General features: G+C 36.1%; 2 protein-coding genes across 8 annotated transcripts; one reads left to right on the plus strand and one right to left on the minus strand.

Annotated features, from left to right (window-relative positions):
* Positions 1-267: 267 nt before the first annotated feature.
* Positions 268-7,998, plus strand: LOC130944868 (SUPPRESSOR OF ABI3-5). Of its 5 annotated transcripts, none has more exons than XM_057873479.1 (16): positions 268-470; positions 832-974; positions 1,214-1,254; positions 1,494-2,316; positions 2,400-2,471; positions 2,562-2,654; positions 2,734-2,813; positions 2,896-3,034; positions 3,271-3,358; positions 3,580-3,671; positions 3,796-3,864; positions 4,256-4,435; positions 4,880-5,048; positions 5,284-6,204; positions 6,880-7,058; positions 7,552-7,998. In XM_057873479.1, the coding sequence occupies exons 2-16, from the start codon at positions 927-929 to the stop codon at positions 7,735-7,737; spliced, it is 3,180 nt and encodes a 1,059-aa protein (XP_057729462.1). In that variant the 5' UTR covers positions 268-470; positions 832-926; the 3' UTR covers positions 7,738-7,998. The 5 variants fall into 5 exon arrangements, 4 of the variants coding, with proteins under 4 accessions (XP_057729462.1, XP_057729617.1, XP_057729699.1 ...); XR_009072193.1 differs by having other exon boundaries at positions 276-470; positions 6,801-7,058; positions 7,552-7,621; XM_057873634.1 differs by lacking the exon at positions 832-974 and having other exon boundaries at positions 276-470.
* A 771-nt stretch (positions 7,999-8,769) lies between these two features.
* Positions 8,770-13,966, minus strand: LOC130942113 (phosphatidylinositol/phosphatidylcholine transfer protein SFH13-like). 3 transcript variants are annotated; one of them, XM_057870826.1, is made up of 15 exons: positions 13,676-13,966; positions 13,538-13,567; positions 13,130-13,439; positions 12,779-12,878; positions 11,781-12,047; positions 11,400-11,477; positions 11,213-11,317; positions 11,072-11,121; positions 10,888-10,987; positions 10,694-10,789; positions 10,289-10,402; positions 10,016-10,160; positions 9,521-9,912; positions 9,363-9,432; positions 8,770-9,123 (listed from the first exon to the last, which is right to left on the minus strand). In XM_057870826.1, coding segments are annotated over exons 2-15 (1,851 nt in total). In that variant the 5' UTR covers positions 13,560-13,567; positions 13,676-13,966; the 3' UTR covers positions 8,770-9,121. The 3 variants fall into 3 exon arrangements, with proteins under 3 accessions (XP_057726809.1, XP_057726802.1, XP_057726794.1); XM_057870819.1 differs by having other exon boundaries at positions 9,358-9,432; XM_057870811.1 differs by having other exon boundaries at positions 9,102-9,432.
* Between the last annotated feature and the right edge of the window lie 246 nt (positions 13,967-14,212).

Consider the following 14,212-nt stretch of genomic DNA (forward strand, 5'->3'; position numbering starts at 1 on the left):
TATAATAAAATATTATATTTATACATAAATATATTAATGACTGATTTTATTATACAAATAGTATTTTTATATATTAATATAATAAAAAGAAATTAATCTCTCATTTTATATAACATGTAAAAAATTTTATTGTGCATGTATAAAATTCTTTATTTATAGAAAATTAAACGATAAATACATAGTTATGAATACATGTATTAATTTATTAATTATTAATTAAATAATTAAATAGGATCTTGATTTTTGGCATGATTAATGTACTGGCCTATGGAATCATTGCCACTTAGCAGCACATTCAATTGAAAGTTGAAACACAAACAAATCGTTTCTCCGTCTCCAACAACACAAAATACCTCTCTCTGAGTTCCAATTTGGCGCTATCTCCCTGCCAACTGAAAACCCTAGATCTTCATTTTGGGCACCTGAATCGCGGTATCCGACTTAATCTTACCAAACCTATCCTATCATCGGTAAAAACCCTAACTATTCTGGCCTTTGATTTTCATATGATAATTGGAAACAATATATTCATTGTTTTTTTGTGATTATGCTGATTTCGTTACTGTCGATTGGACTTGTTCATATTTGATGGTTGTTTAAATGTTAAAGCTCAATTTGTTATGTGATTTAATATTAAATTAGTTGTAGAGCTGATGAATTTTGTTGTGTGGTATACCTAAGGGGAGGATTTGGAAGAAGGTAATTATGTTTTTGAGGATTGCAAATTCCTATTCGAGTTATGAAAGAAGAGAGGGCCAACAAAAGGTCATGGGAATTATTGGTTGTTGGTTCAATGGTGGATAACTCTATCTGTTTGTATGCATATTACAGGGGAGAGAGGTTTTGAGACCCAATTTTGCATTCTCGAATTCGAAATCCATCTTGAGAGAGTTTCTCGCCTCGGGGGGCTATTGGCTCGGCAAGAAATGGATCCTGGTCGCTATGGTCTTCATCAAGGCTGGGATAATAACAGCGTAATTGTGGTTTCCTCCTTAAATAAATTCACCTATAGTGGGGATGATTATTCAAAGAAACTATTAGGGGGTTTCAATGTGATTGAATTTTTTACGGGGGAAAATGTCATGTCATCCTTAGAGAAATTATGAAAGAAAGCTAGCTGTGGGGGCAGTGAGGATAAGGACTGGATTTGCCTAACACTCCTCTCATCATTGATTATTTGTTGCTGACATAGCTTATTCTCTTGAATCCACAGGCTCTTGAGGGTTATGGTGCGGTGCATGAGCCAAATTATCGGTGAGTGCAACTGCTTGTTGCTTATCATCACTACGGTAATATAAAACCTTGGGCAAATTTGTATATGTAATGTATATTATTTTATACTTTATAGATAGAAATGCTTCTTATGGTATAATATGGTACATGATTGTCTCAAGATCTTCTGTTCATCTTTGTGCTGCATAATGTATTTGTTTGGATGCATATTATCGAGTTTTATCTTTTCCTTCCTCCCATTTTATCCATTTGTTTGGCAGGGTTGGGGGTGCTTATGAGGATAGACGCTTTGTAGATGAAAGATATCCAAGGGATGCCATATACCAGAGAAATGCTTTCCATCGTGACATTTTGGATAGGGAGGGCTATATGCCACCAGGACCTCCTGTTGGCCACTGGAATCAATCCAAAAGGAGAGGTTATGAGGAAGATTATCCAATTGACAGAGAATCTAGACGTTTTCAAAGGCCTTATCATGAGCCGTATAATCAGATTGATGCCTACAGGGAAGCTGATATTGACACGTTCCCAGAATATGATAAGTTTCGAGATGGTTATGGCAGCATTGAAAATTATGGTGATCGAGGATATGATAAACCTGCCAGGTTTGGAGGACATGACCGTGATGATTATGCATATGATGACTATGGCTACAAGTCCCGTGCTTCTCATCATCGTAGGGAGGATAGCCATGAGAGGGATTATGATCATGGCCGCCATAGTTATGATTCTGATTATGAAAGAGGCAGTAGAAGAGATAGTAACTGGAGGCGACGTGGATCACGTGATCGAGAACATGATAGAAGAGATCTTAGTCGGGAAAGAGATGTAAGCCCGCGTAAGAGGCGTGAGCATTCTCATTCTAGGTCCCGGTCCCGTTCCCGGTCCCGGTCCAAATCTCAGTCCCATTCCCGATCCCGCTCCCAGTCTCGTGGATACGACGATCATCCAAGATCAAGGTCCCCTCGAGGTCGAAGCCATAGTCGGAGTTATAGAGAAGATAGCTATAGTGACAGTCGATACGATAGAAGTGAAAGACGCAGGGATCGTGAGGAAAAACGTCAGCGTGAACATTATTCAGTGGTATGCGCCCAATGTAACTTGTATGTTTTAAGTGAGTATCTTACAAATTCTGGACGATCTGATGTAAAAAGCTATTCTACCAGGCCCCATCTGCAACTATTGTTGTGAAAGGTCTCTCACAGAAAACTACTGAGGAGGATCTGTACCAAATACTTGTATGTGCCCCTGAATTTGCTTCAGCATTATTATGTACTTATGTGGCTTTTGTGGTCTTATTTTACTGACATTGTCATGGATCTCTTTAGGCGGAGTGGGGACCCCTTCGTCATGTTCGTGTTATAAAGGAAAGAAATTCTGGCATTTCTCGGGGATTTGCGTTTATCGATTTTCCTTCTGTGGTAATAATCATGTCTGGTTTCCAATATCATTTTTATGTCAGTTTCAAGAATGTTGAAATGAGAATAATATTATGATTAGGGAGCTGCACAAGCAATGATGGACAAGCTAGGAGATGATGGTCTTGTTGTGGATGGCAGAAAGCTTTTCTTTGAATATAGGTATTTTTTTATTTCATTCTCAAATTCTGTAATATTGCCTTTTTATGAGCATCTGTAATATGACAGCCGTACTTTGTTGCAGTAGTAAACCTACTGGTGGTCCAGGTCCTGATGGAGGTATGAAATCAGGCCATAATCATAAGAGCATTACAATACCATCTGATTGGATGTGCACTATATGTGGCTACATCAATTTTGCACGTCGTACCTCCTGTTATCAGGTTCATACTTTCCCTTGCATTGGTTCAGTAATTGGTTTTGCTATCTTGAAGCTTAGTATTAATTCTTGGATATTGCTTTGAACTTTGGCGATGCCTAAATTAGTTTTTGGTGCTAATAATAAGCCATTTTCTCCCTGATTTATATGCTCCCCATACAAACTGGACCATACTAGATCAATAGCAGCATGAAAATGGGCTTCTATTATTAAATAATTTTTTCACTATAACGATTGCAGTGTAATGAGCCACGAACTGAGGATGCTCCTGCAGCAGATATTTCATTAACAAATTCATCAGCCATGGGGAAGAAGGGTCTGGAGGCAGGTTAGTATAACACTCTTATTTGAGATTAATATAAATTGTGTGTGTGTGTGGATGCATTTTTTGGACAAATAAAAGTCACCTTTTTCAATTTTTTTTTTTAAAATCAATGTTCAACATTTTCCGTTAAATAGAAAATTTAAGTTGTGGAATCACTTGTTTCAGAACTAGAAACAAATGCACCCTAAATTTATCTGTTATTAATGAAGTTTCTATGTAATCAGGTCCAACTCATGTTTTGGTTGTTCGTGGATTGGATGAAAATGCTGATGAGGAAATGCTCCGCTATGAGTTTTCTAAACATGCTCCAATTAAGGTTCTATTGATAAATAATTTTATTAAAATGATTCATCCTTCTTCTAGATTGGGATGTTACGAGTCTTGTTTTGCATCTGCTTTTATCATCTATGTGCTAAGAGTAATTTTATCATCAATTACAGGATCTGCGTCTTGTGAGAGACAAGTTTACACATGTCTCAAGGGGATTTGCATTTGTACACTTTTATTCGGTGGGTACAAGTTATGATGAATGCTTGAGAATTATTTTTGCATGCTCTCCTCATGACCTCACCTATTCCTTCTTTTTTCTCCATTAAAAAGTAATATCTTTGCCGTGAATTGGTCAGTAAGAACTTAATTTTAATAAATTGTATGCATTTGATTTCCTAGCGCAACCTAGTGCCATAAGAACAAGTCCAAACCCATTGAATTGACTCATTTTGGTTATTAAGTGGTTACATGAGAGGATCCATTGCTTAAACTTGTTAGGTTAACTCATTTAACATCCTTATTAAATGTCATGTCACTGTTACACTTTAGGGTAATAGTAGAGTTTTTTCTTTTTTCTATGGTGGTGAAAACTGAAAAAGGTTAATAATCTGACAAGATACTTACTTTTAGGTGGAGGATGCTACCAAAGCTCTTGAGGCAACAAATGGGACTACTCTTGAGAAGAATGGACAAATTCTAAGAGTGGCATATGCTAAAAGTATCTTGGGCCCTGGATCAGGAGCACCAGGAACTTCCCAATCAAGCAGCCTTGCAGCAGCTGCTATTGAGGCTGCGACATTTGCTCAACAGGTGTTCTATTCTTTATATATATATTATTGGAATTTATAAATGACTAAGATATATTTTGTATTGTTGAAGTGATTATTGTCGATTTCAAATGATGATTAAAAAAAATTACAAAACATTTTAATTTTAAAAGATTTTATGCAATGTGAGCATTATCCAAAGTTGTTGAATCCTTAATATTTTAAGAATAATATGTGTAGTTAAATAGTTCTGAGCTCATTTCCTAATTTGACATAGAGCTACTTAGGCCTTTTTTCCCCCCTTTTGTTGGAAGTTTCACTCTGTTTTCGGCAGTTTTCTTTGATTTTAGGTATGGTGTAGAATTTCAAGCAGTAATGTTTCATTGATAATATTGCCTCATTTTCGTGTACTTAATGAATTTCAGTGTTCTTAATTGTCAACTTGTCCTGAATATGATTGTTGTGTTGTACTTTTCCTACTGTTCAGTATGATTCTGTGGGGTGGGCTCCAAAAGAATACAATCCCGATGATAAGCAAGCTACTGCTCCTGAGCAAAGCACCACAGGTGGTGCTCCACAATCAGGCTTTGTTTGGGATGAAGCATCTGGTTATTACTATGATGCAGCATCTGGGTTTTACTACGATGGAAATACTGGTGCGTATGTTGCTATTCGATACAAAACTCATACTGAAGTTTCTCAAAAAAGCAATTTTCTGAAGTAGTTCTTGAGTTACTTTCTCAATTTTAGGATTTTAGTTTATTGTTTGGGCCTTTATTTTTTTGTTCTCGGCATAGTTTGGGCAGCATTATGATTTAGAAACACTAAAATACTTGTCAAACGATATTACCTTATATTTTATTTTCATTTTCTGCATTTTATGGTATGTAGGTCTTTACTACGATGGTAATAATGGGATATGGTATACGTATGACCACCAAACTCAACAGTACATCCCTTGCACTGAACAAAATCAAAACAACACAGCTAACCAGCAGTCTGAACCTTCCAAGGCATCTGATGGTGCCAGTAGTAAAAAGGTGGTAATTTCTGCACCGGCTTCTACTGTTGCATCAGTTGAGAAGCCTGCATCATTGGCAGATGCTGTGCAGGCTGCTGCAACGGCTGCTTTAGCTGCTGAGAAGAAAGAAAAAGAGAAGGCAAAGGAGATAAAACTTGCCTCAAAAAGCAGTATTCTAGCAAACAAGAAAAAAATGAACAATGTGTTGTCAATGTGGAAGCAGAGGAGCCATGAAGGGCAGGCTACTCGAGTAGCCTTGGAGGACAATCAACTCTCTGTTTCCACCGACGATAGGTCATACCCTACAAAGAACAAGTTAAAAGGTGAATCTATGCCTAGGGAAACCAACGTATCTAGCTTGGGAACACATACAACTGTTATCCAGGCTGCTGGTTTGGACTCTCAGGCGCAGGCACGGCCTGTTAGTAATAGTCTTGGTGGAACTATTATGGGAGTTATAAGGGGTTCAGGAAGAGGGGTTGTCAAATCAGATACCTACCCTGGTTCTACAGCTTCTCCATCATCATTTTCAAGTTCTTCAGCTGCAAGTGTCGATGCACAGATAAGTTCAACTCCTTTTAGAACAGATGTCTCTGCCTTGGGTTCATATACACCATCAGTGGCTGCTGGAAGTGGCAGAAGAAGGTTTTCAGAAGCGCCTAGTTCCGCTTCAATTCATAAGGAGCAACCTCAAACAACCTATAGGGATCGTGCAGCCGAGAGGAGAAGTTTGTATGGCTCATCATCATCGGGTGGGAATGATTTGGCTGATTATGAAATTGGGGATTCAAGTAAGACTGCTTAAATTATTTTTTATTATTTCTTGAGTTCAACTACTTTTGAAAAATAACTGAGGTGAATAGAAAGTATTTGCTTAATGGAGCAATTATTTCCTCATATTTGAAATCATTGTCCTCTGCCTTTTGAAAGGCTCTGGTAGAAGAGGAAGCTTTAACTTCACATTAGGTGCTAAGTAAGGCCTTGCTCTTCTACTTGTATTTTTGAGAATCAGATATGTAGGCCCGTAAATATGTAGGATTGTCTCTTATTTTTGTGATAATTCTCAAGGGGAATTTCAGAAATCTTCAAGGCAAGGAAATCAAACTTTAGTAGGGTTGTATGTGAAATATATTTTAATATATTTATGATTTAGGATATATGTTTTGTACAAATATAAATTAACCATTATTTCTATTAAGTCTCTAAGTGCTGATCAATTCCAGCCAGTAGAAAGGGATTTGCATTTTCATTTTTATTTTATTTTTTCTGAGGCTTGGGTGGCGCATTAGAAAAAAATTTCTTGTATCAAATTGTTGATGCTTCGTATGATATTACTATTTGATATTTGGAGTTTTGAGTAACGGAATAGTAATCAAGAAGCCATTAGGTTCACTGGTAACTTTATATCCTGGACACATGGACTGACTTTTAAGAAACAATTGTTTCTACCTTATGTGACCCTGAAGATCGAGATTTTGTGTCGAGGAAGGGTGATCCTATGCCTTTTCCTCCTGGGGTTGGTGGAGGACGTGCAGTTGGAGAAGTCAACCTTGATACTTTTGAGGTGATTACAGCAGAAAAAGCACTTGATGAAAACAATGTTGGCAATCGTATGCTTCGCAACATGGGATGGCAGGAAGGCTTGGTATCATTTCATTCTCTCTGCACTACATTAGTTTATTATTGATATTAAGGATATGCTTTGTTGCAAGGTTAAAAATGAGGGTGGAAATTCCATGAATGAGCTTCTTGGGTAAATTACATATGGAGCTCATCCATGTAAATTTTTCCTCCCCATTTTCACCCTCCGGCAAAACACATCCTAAAGGCATTAGTTGTCTCCGTGTGACCACAAGGTCACGGGTTCAAGCCGTGGAAACAGCCACTGATGTAATTTATCAGATTGGGCTGCATACATTACACCCTTTAGGCGCAGTATTTTCCCAGATCCTTAGTTAACATGGGATGCTTGTGCACTGAGCTGCCCTTTTTATTTTATTTTATCAAATTGCACCTGTAGACTTGGATGGGATATCCCTGGAAATTTGATGTTCTCTCACAACATATCTACGATTTGAAGGATTCTAGGATTTTAATATTGTGCTTGTTTGTTCTTGAATGTATAATTTGATGTACAGGGACTTGGAAAGGATGGGAGTGGAATGGTAGAGCCAGTGCAGGCACAAGCCATGGAGAATAGAGCAGGACTTGGAAGTCAGCAGAAGAAGTTAGATCCTAGCCTTGAGGTGCAGGCAGGGGACAGTTATAAGATGCTTATTCATAAAAAGGCACTTGCCAGGTTCCGGGAAATGAATGACAGTTAAAGGTTTGAAGTTGAACCCTCCAAAATTTAATATTTAAGCCTTGAGAAATGAGAAACATATAATATTAAAATCTGTAGGTTTTTTTTTTTAATGTTTTCCTAGTGTAGTGACAGTGACATAAAATATTGTCAGTTTTGAAATCTAGTGATTAAGTCAGCTTTCTTTTGCATTGGTTGAACTCAAGTGTATTAGAATGTCATTTAATTTGTGTTTGCCTTGGTGAGCCAAGAAAAAACTTGTGATGGATTTGTATTTTTTTTATTGGTTTTTCTTTCTTATGTTTGGAAGATGTGTGATACTGTGGCCAAGAACAAAGTTTGTCTGCCACGTACTCAACAAACTAAACAAATAATTTATAAAAAGGCATTATAATATGGATCCTTGTGACTCTCCCACTTGTCATTTTACCTGCAAACAAGAATCATTCTTCCCAACTAACTTGTCTGTTTTAAATCGTTGTTGTTTGTAATCAAAATTGTTGTCTGCACAATTTCAACTCCAAATTATATTATTTCTAAACCAATTTACCGGTGATTTCAAAGGTTCTGGTTGTGGATATTCATTCAGGACACCATTTAGGAACTGAGGTTAAAAAAGAGAGAAAAGCAATGCACAATTACTAAGAGCCAAAATAAAGTTCATTTATAAATCGTTCGTAACATTAAATTTTTATTTTTGAGAACTATTGTTAAACTAGGAATCATAAGTTTTTACATTATTAAGAGTATTTAAATATTTATTTTGTTCTATTTGTCATCAAGAAAATGGACCTTTCTCACTAGGGCAAAGTTTATAGGTTTTTTAGTTTAAATAAAATTTAATATTTACAAACATTCACGAATCTACAAACTTCAAAAATGAGGCACACTATTGGTGTTATGCATAGCATGATTGATACATATTATAGGAAAATTATCAAATGTACCCCGGAACATCGGTGTTCTAGTTGTTTTAACCGTTGATTTTAATTAATATATATTATATATATATTTTTTAATTCAGATCAACGGTTAAAACAACTAAAACACCGATGTTCCTGGTACAACTGATAACCTTCCCATATTATATAGCATTTTAATATTGGACTGGAGAACAATCTCACGATTTTTTATAGGATCCTTTTTTTTCCGGATTTTATTTTTCCTTTTGATATTGCATAAGAATGGCTCGAACTAAATATTAAGATTGTGATTTTGCCCATTTGAAGTGGTAGTTTCCTCATTAAACTGAAAACCCAGAATACAGGAGCATTTCCATCTAAGCATAACTAAAATTTTGCCATCTATTTACCATGAAAATGCTATTCAAGATAGAATATTACAAAAACTAATCTTCTGAGCGGCTAACCAACTTGGTTCCAACTGTTTAACAGAAAAGCCTTCTTTTCTGCAATAATGATTGTTAATCAGTCAACACCAATAAAAAATAATAATTGCAAGAAGTGATTTAAGTTACTTAAACATCCTCCTCCTAACTACTGAAAGAAAGAACATTTCAAAACATGGAGTATATCTACTTAGTATTTAATTGGATATCTTGGAACATGTTTAAGATGTTGTACCATTACTCTTTTTAAGATTAAATATATGGCACGACACATAAAGACGAAAAGCAACTCACTCGACATTTGGACACCTGAAACTTCTCGAGCAGATCTGAAATCTCAAGTTGCTTCATCACCATAGCATGTAGTACCTGAATGATTTAACAGCACAAACTATTAAGTATCATATTGTCAACTAAAAGATGTAGCTGATTTAAGAAAGTAAGAGAGATATAATACCCTCTTAGTCTTTTCAAGATCAAACTCAACAGATTTAATCCTATCCAACGAACCCTTAAGCATTTGATCCTTTTCAAGAGGTATACTTGCTGGTTTATCGCGAAGTTCCTCAACAGCATTCTCTAGTCTCTGAAGGCGTTGTAAACATGGTAGAATATGATCCCTTTCGGACACAACTTCACTAGTTGCCAAAATGTTATCAGTGTTAGGTTCGATGGGGATAGACGGCAAAACATCGTTCTGTATTCTACCAAATTCAAATCTTAAACTGCAGAAGAATGTAACTAGTCTTTGCAATACATATGTAAGCACTCTTGACACATTTAAGAACTTAGTTTTCGCCACCATTGCTTTGACAAGACTGAACCAATTGCTGATGCCAAAAAAGGTTTCTGAAAATTATGTAAATTTGTAATAAGCCCATAAGATTATGCAATACTGAAATACTTGCTAGTGATATAACCATGGTAACTTCCTAACTTCCACACAAAGTACCTTGACAGTTTTCGCTAGAAACAATTTTCCCCACATCATTGTGCAATGACTGTTTGTTAGGACGATGAAATTCATCACTTGTGGGCACTTTCTCAGCTTTAGGTGTGCTACCATTACAACTGAAGTAGCTATCTGATACCCTGATCTGCAGAACAACCAGCTTTTGTATGATAAAAAGCTCAATGACACCCACATAACATGAAAACAGTATGTAAAGACAACAAAGTGATCATAAGCTGAATCAGATTGAACGGTATCAAATTGAAAACTCACTTCTTCAAGAACTGGGGCTAACCGAGGAAAGGTAAAGCTTCTTTGTATGTATGGTGAGCAACAATCATCAATATCAGACCCTGATTCTACCAGTGATGCATCACCCCATTGCTCCTGGAAGATGAGAGAAGATAAGGTAAAACACATACTAGTGCAAACCATTTCTGCTAAGAACATCGGCCAACATATCAAGGACGGGATGTAATGTTAGGTCATGTCCGATTGATACTAGCTCATCTCTAAGCCCACTAAACAATAAGATTAACAACCTAATTTATGGAAACAAAAAAGAAATATAAAGAGATCGTTCTAAGATGTTTCTATTGATTCAAGAATATGATGAAATACCCAAACAATATCCTACAAAAAATTGTAACATCCTAGTTATCCATTGCCAAGACTTACCTTATGTGAGTGAATCCAAAAAGAGTCCGATTTCCCTTGTTCACCGGGTAGTCCAGTGATTTGTCTCACAACAGTTGCCTCCACACTATGTACCACCTACAATCAAAACATTTATTAGTCGTGAACAAGGCAATTCTGAGAAGGAAAAAAACCCTCAAAATGTAAAGGACATAAAGAGAAAAAAATTCCAATACCTTCATGACATCAGGATCTTTCCATGGACCCATGCTAGACCTTAGACATCCACCTTCTCCAGGACATGTACATGAACCACCCAAAAAATCTGGCAACTGACTGTATGGATGCATTTACATATTACAAGTGACTCAATTACAATGAACAGAAAATTCGAGGCAATATAAAGGAACAAATGCATACCTTGAGTCAATAACATCCAGTAACTTGCATAAAGACTTGGGTTCATAAACCTGGAAATTTGGGAATTTATGTAGTATCAAAGGGACTTCAGGAAAAACATTGAACAATATTCATAACAGAAATAAAAGTTATATCCATTACCTGTATCTTTGCGATAGTTTTGGGATCAAGAAACTTCTGTGCAGCAGGCCAAAGCATCTTCTTGAAGCCAGTACCAGCATTTACTATATACATCCGATGTAATGTCTGTAAATATATCAAGGGAGTGTTTTATACAAAGAGAAAGGACTAAATAACATGTTACTTTGAGAAGGTATACGGACGAAACCTCAGGATAGTAATTGTTATCTATTCTTGTCATAGCAGCCAAGAGATTTGCAGCAGTAGGTGAGAAATTTTTCATTCCCTGAATCATACACAATCAAGAGCCAGCTAAGGTTCAGAAAAAGTAGCACCAAAACTCAGGGGAGCTCCTAACTTTGAAATCTAGCTAACTAAGAACACCCTTCCAAATAGGAGTTTAGCACACAGAATGTGACTACCAGAATTGATACATTGCTACAGAACAGGTGAATGACTAATCAGCTACCTCAAATCAGAACAAACTATAAGACATGCAAAGAGTGAAAAGCTGAAAACCCGCAGAACCACATCAAAGCTTTAGTGTTTTGGAAATCGGATAATTTTTTTTCAGTGTAATGCAACATACCAAGCCCTGCACGTCCAAAATTGTTGTGGTTGAAGAAATCCGTCTCTTTGCGGCAACAGAACATGCTGGAAATTTCTCCTGTAGAGCTCTCTCAAACTCCTGAACATGGTACTTCAAATATCTATCTATTGTGGTAATGCGCATCAAGCGGCTCGGATGAGCTTTCCCAAGCCTCTCAATGTAAACTGGCCTACCTTCTTTGTCAACTCCATGATACCCTTGAGGATAATGCTGCAGTACTTCTTCCAACTCTTCAAATTCAAAATCCTTCAAAACACCATGGCATCACACTTAGCTGACTAATACATGAAACAAGTGTATCCAATCCAAGCACAGAATCCATGCTAATGCTAAAATATACAAATCATACAAAGAGTATATGAATCTGTATAACAGTAAAAACTTACACTATCCTATTTTACTTCATCAACCAAAAAAATTGTTGTATAGCACAAGTTTTCTGTCATAAAAGTTGGTGGGATCTGTGAATGGGTGAGGAGTATCTTGAATAAAATTAGTACCCACTTTCATGTACTCATTTAAGAATCCCTCTATCATCTAATCTAGAGAGGTCAATCCCTTCAATTCATGAATCAATATATGATTCAGATTCACAGATTCAGTGAATGTTATCTTGTATTCATTTTGTACCAACTTTAGAGATGATATTTATTTAAGTCAAACATTTATACTAAGATGATATATATAAGTCAAACATTTATACTAAGGTTCACAACCCAAGATTAGATAATTGTAAGAAATATTTTAAAACTAACAGTGTAACAAATAAGTTATTTTTTTAAGTGTTTTTACTCCTACCTTATATAAATTTATTCTTTCCTCCCTTAACAGAAACCCAGGAATATTTAACCGACACCTTGGAAAAAGAGAAAAAAAATTGGCAGTACCGAAGTAATGAATCTCCAACACTTTGAAGCATCCATTGAAAGTTGAAACTTTTACTAAGTTTTCTACATTCATAAAGTCGCAGCATTAACCTGAAGGATGGTATCAGTTCCATATTCTTTTCTCCAGCTTAACATGTCTTCCCACATCTGAATAGTCTTCTCAATGTCAAAGTCCCTTGCTTTCAGAAACCTACCACACCCACATATTAATGAAAACCACAAGAGTGAATGAGAAGAAATCTACAACACAACTAAGAACAAACAATAAATAAATCAATGACACTATCTACTATACATTAGATATAACATAACATTATAGTCACTCAGTTTCAAAAGAACTGTCATTTTCACTAAATTAGGATGATACTTTTTCACTTGAACTAATGTGAGTATATAGAGGTGAAAAGAAGGGGAAAAATAACCAAAAGAAGAACAGATTACCTTAACAATGCATGATAATCATCATGAGTTGGACGCAAAGAACACCTTTGTAGCAGTTTCAGACGCAATTTTTGCACAGCTGATTCCTCTTGTGCATTTCTCACATCTTCAATGTGAACCCTGTTGTTGTTGTTACTGTTAGAATCTACAATTCTGCTTTTCCCCCCTCTCTTCTTCAGAGAATGAGTGAACCTGCATGAAGCACTTATGGCCTTCTTCTTCAAGCTCCCAATCTTTGATCTCTTCCTTTCCTCTTCACAGGTCTCACCATCAACACCAACACCAAAACCAAACCCATCTTCAAAAACCCCTTTTTTTTTCACACCACATTTCAACAATTACCACATTATTTATTTATATACCCAATAAAGGAATAATAATTTATTTAACTCAATTAGCATAACATACCTGAAACTTGATTTGAGTCCATTTCAGTGACTGTTTAAATGGAAAAGAAAAATTAGTACTTGTTTTTGTATATGTAGATGAAGTGTTTGTGTAAATGTGAATGTTAAAAATGGGAAGCATTTATGTAAATTCCAGTACCAGTGGAGGGAATCTTTTCAGTTTTCTGGTTCAATGGATCCAATGCAGCATTGTTGTTGAGTTTTCGTTGCAATGCAATGTAATGAGAGGAATGTGCAGTAACAATAACAATAGCATAGAGAGAGTTATGAAGGCTAAGCTCAGAGAAAAAGAATCTCTTGGGAAATGAAGAACAAAAGGAGGAAAAACGATGAAACAGTTAGTTAGTTGGGGTAATAAAGGAGCCACCTTTAGCGGTTTTTCGGTTTAGGGGGTTGTGGCTTCTTCAGCTGAGCAGTGAGAAAAAATGGAGAATCTCTGAGCAGAGAGAGAGTGAGAGAGAGAGAATAAAACTGCAATGCAAATGCAAATGCAATTGGAATTGGAATTGAAGTGGAATGTGAATGTGAACAGGGATGCAATGAATCTCTCTCTCTCTCTTCTCTGTTAAGCTCTGGTTAGTATTAAACTATTAATAGTGTTTTTTTATTAGAATTTAATTTTATTTGTTTAACTTGAAAATTTATCTATTTCTTTTAGTAGAAATATTTTAATAAT

The sequence above is a fragment of the Arachis stenosperma genome, chromosome 1 (assembly GCF_014773155.1).
Source record: "Arachis stenosperma cultivar V10309 chromosome 1, arast.V10309.gnm1.PFL2, whole genome shotgun sequence".
In the NCBI taxonomy this organism is placed as follows: domain Eukaryota; kingdom Viridiplantae; phylum Streptophyta; class Magnoliopsida; order Fabales; family Fabaceae; genus Arachis; species Arachis stenosperma.

What these genes read in the sequence shown, in the direction of transcription:
- LOC130944868 (XM_057873479.1), top strand. Translation starts at nt 927, where the DNA reads ATGGATCCTGGTCGCTATGGTCTTCATCAAGGCTGGGATAATAACAGC. An exon ending in GAAGAAGGGTCTGGAGGCAG is followed by an intron (nt 3,359 to 3,579) that starts GTTAGTATAACA and finishes CTATGTAATCAG; the next exon opens with GTCCAACTCATGTTTTGGTT. An exon ending in TTATGAAATTGGGGATTCAA is followed by an intron (nt 6,205 to 6,879) that starts GTAAGACTGCTT and finishes GTGACCCTGAAG; the next exon opens with ATCGAGATTTTGTGTCGAGG.
- LOC130942113 (XM_057870811.1), bottom strand. Translation starts at nt 13,559, where the DNA reads ATGGACTCAAATCAAGTTTCAG. An exon ending in TTTTGGACGTGCAGGGCTTG is followed by an intron (nt 11,478 to 11,780) that starts GTATGTTGCATT and finishes TGTATGATTCAG; the next exon opens with GGAATGAAAAATTTCTCACC. An exon ending in AAGATCCTGATGTCATGAAG is followed by an intron (nt 10,790 to 10,887) that starts GTATTGGAATTT and finishes TTTTGATTGTAG; the next exon opens with GTGGTACATAGTGTGGAGGC.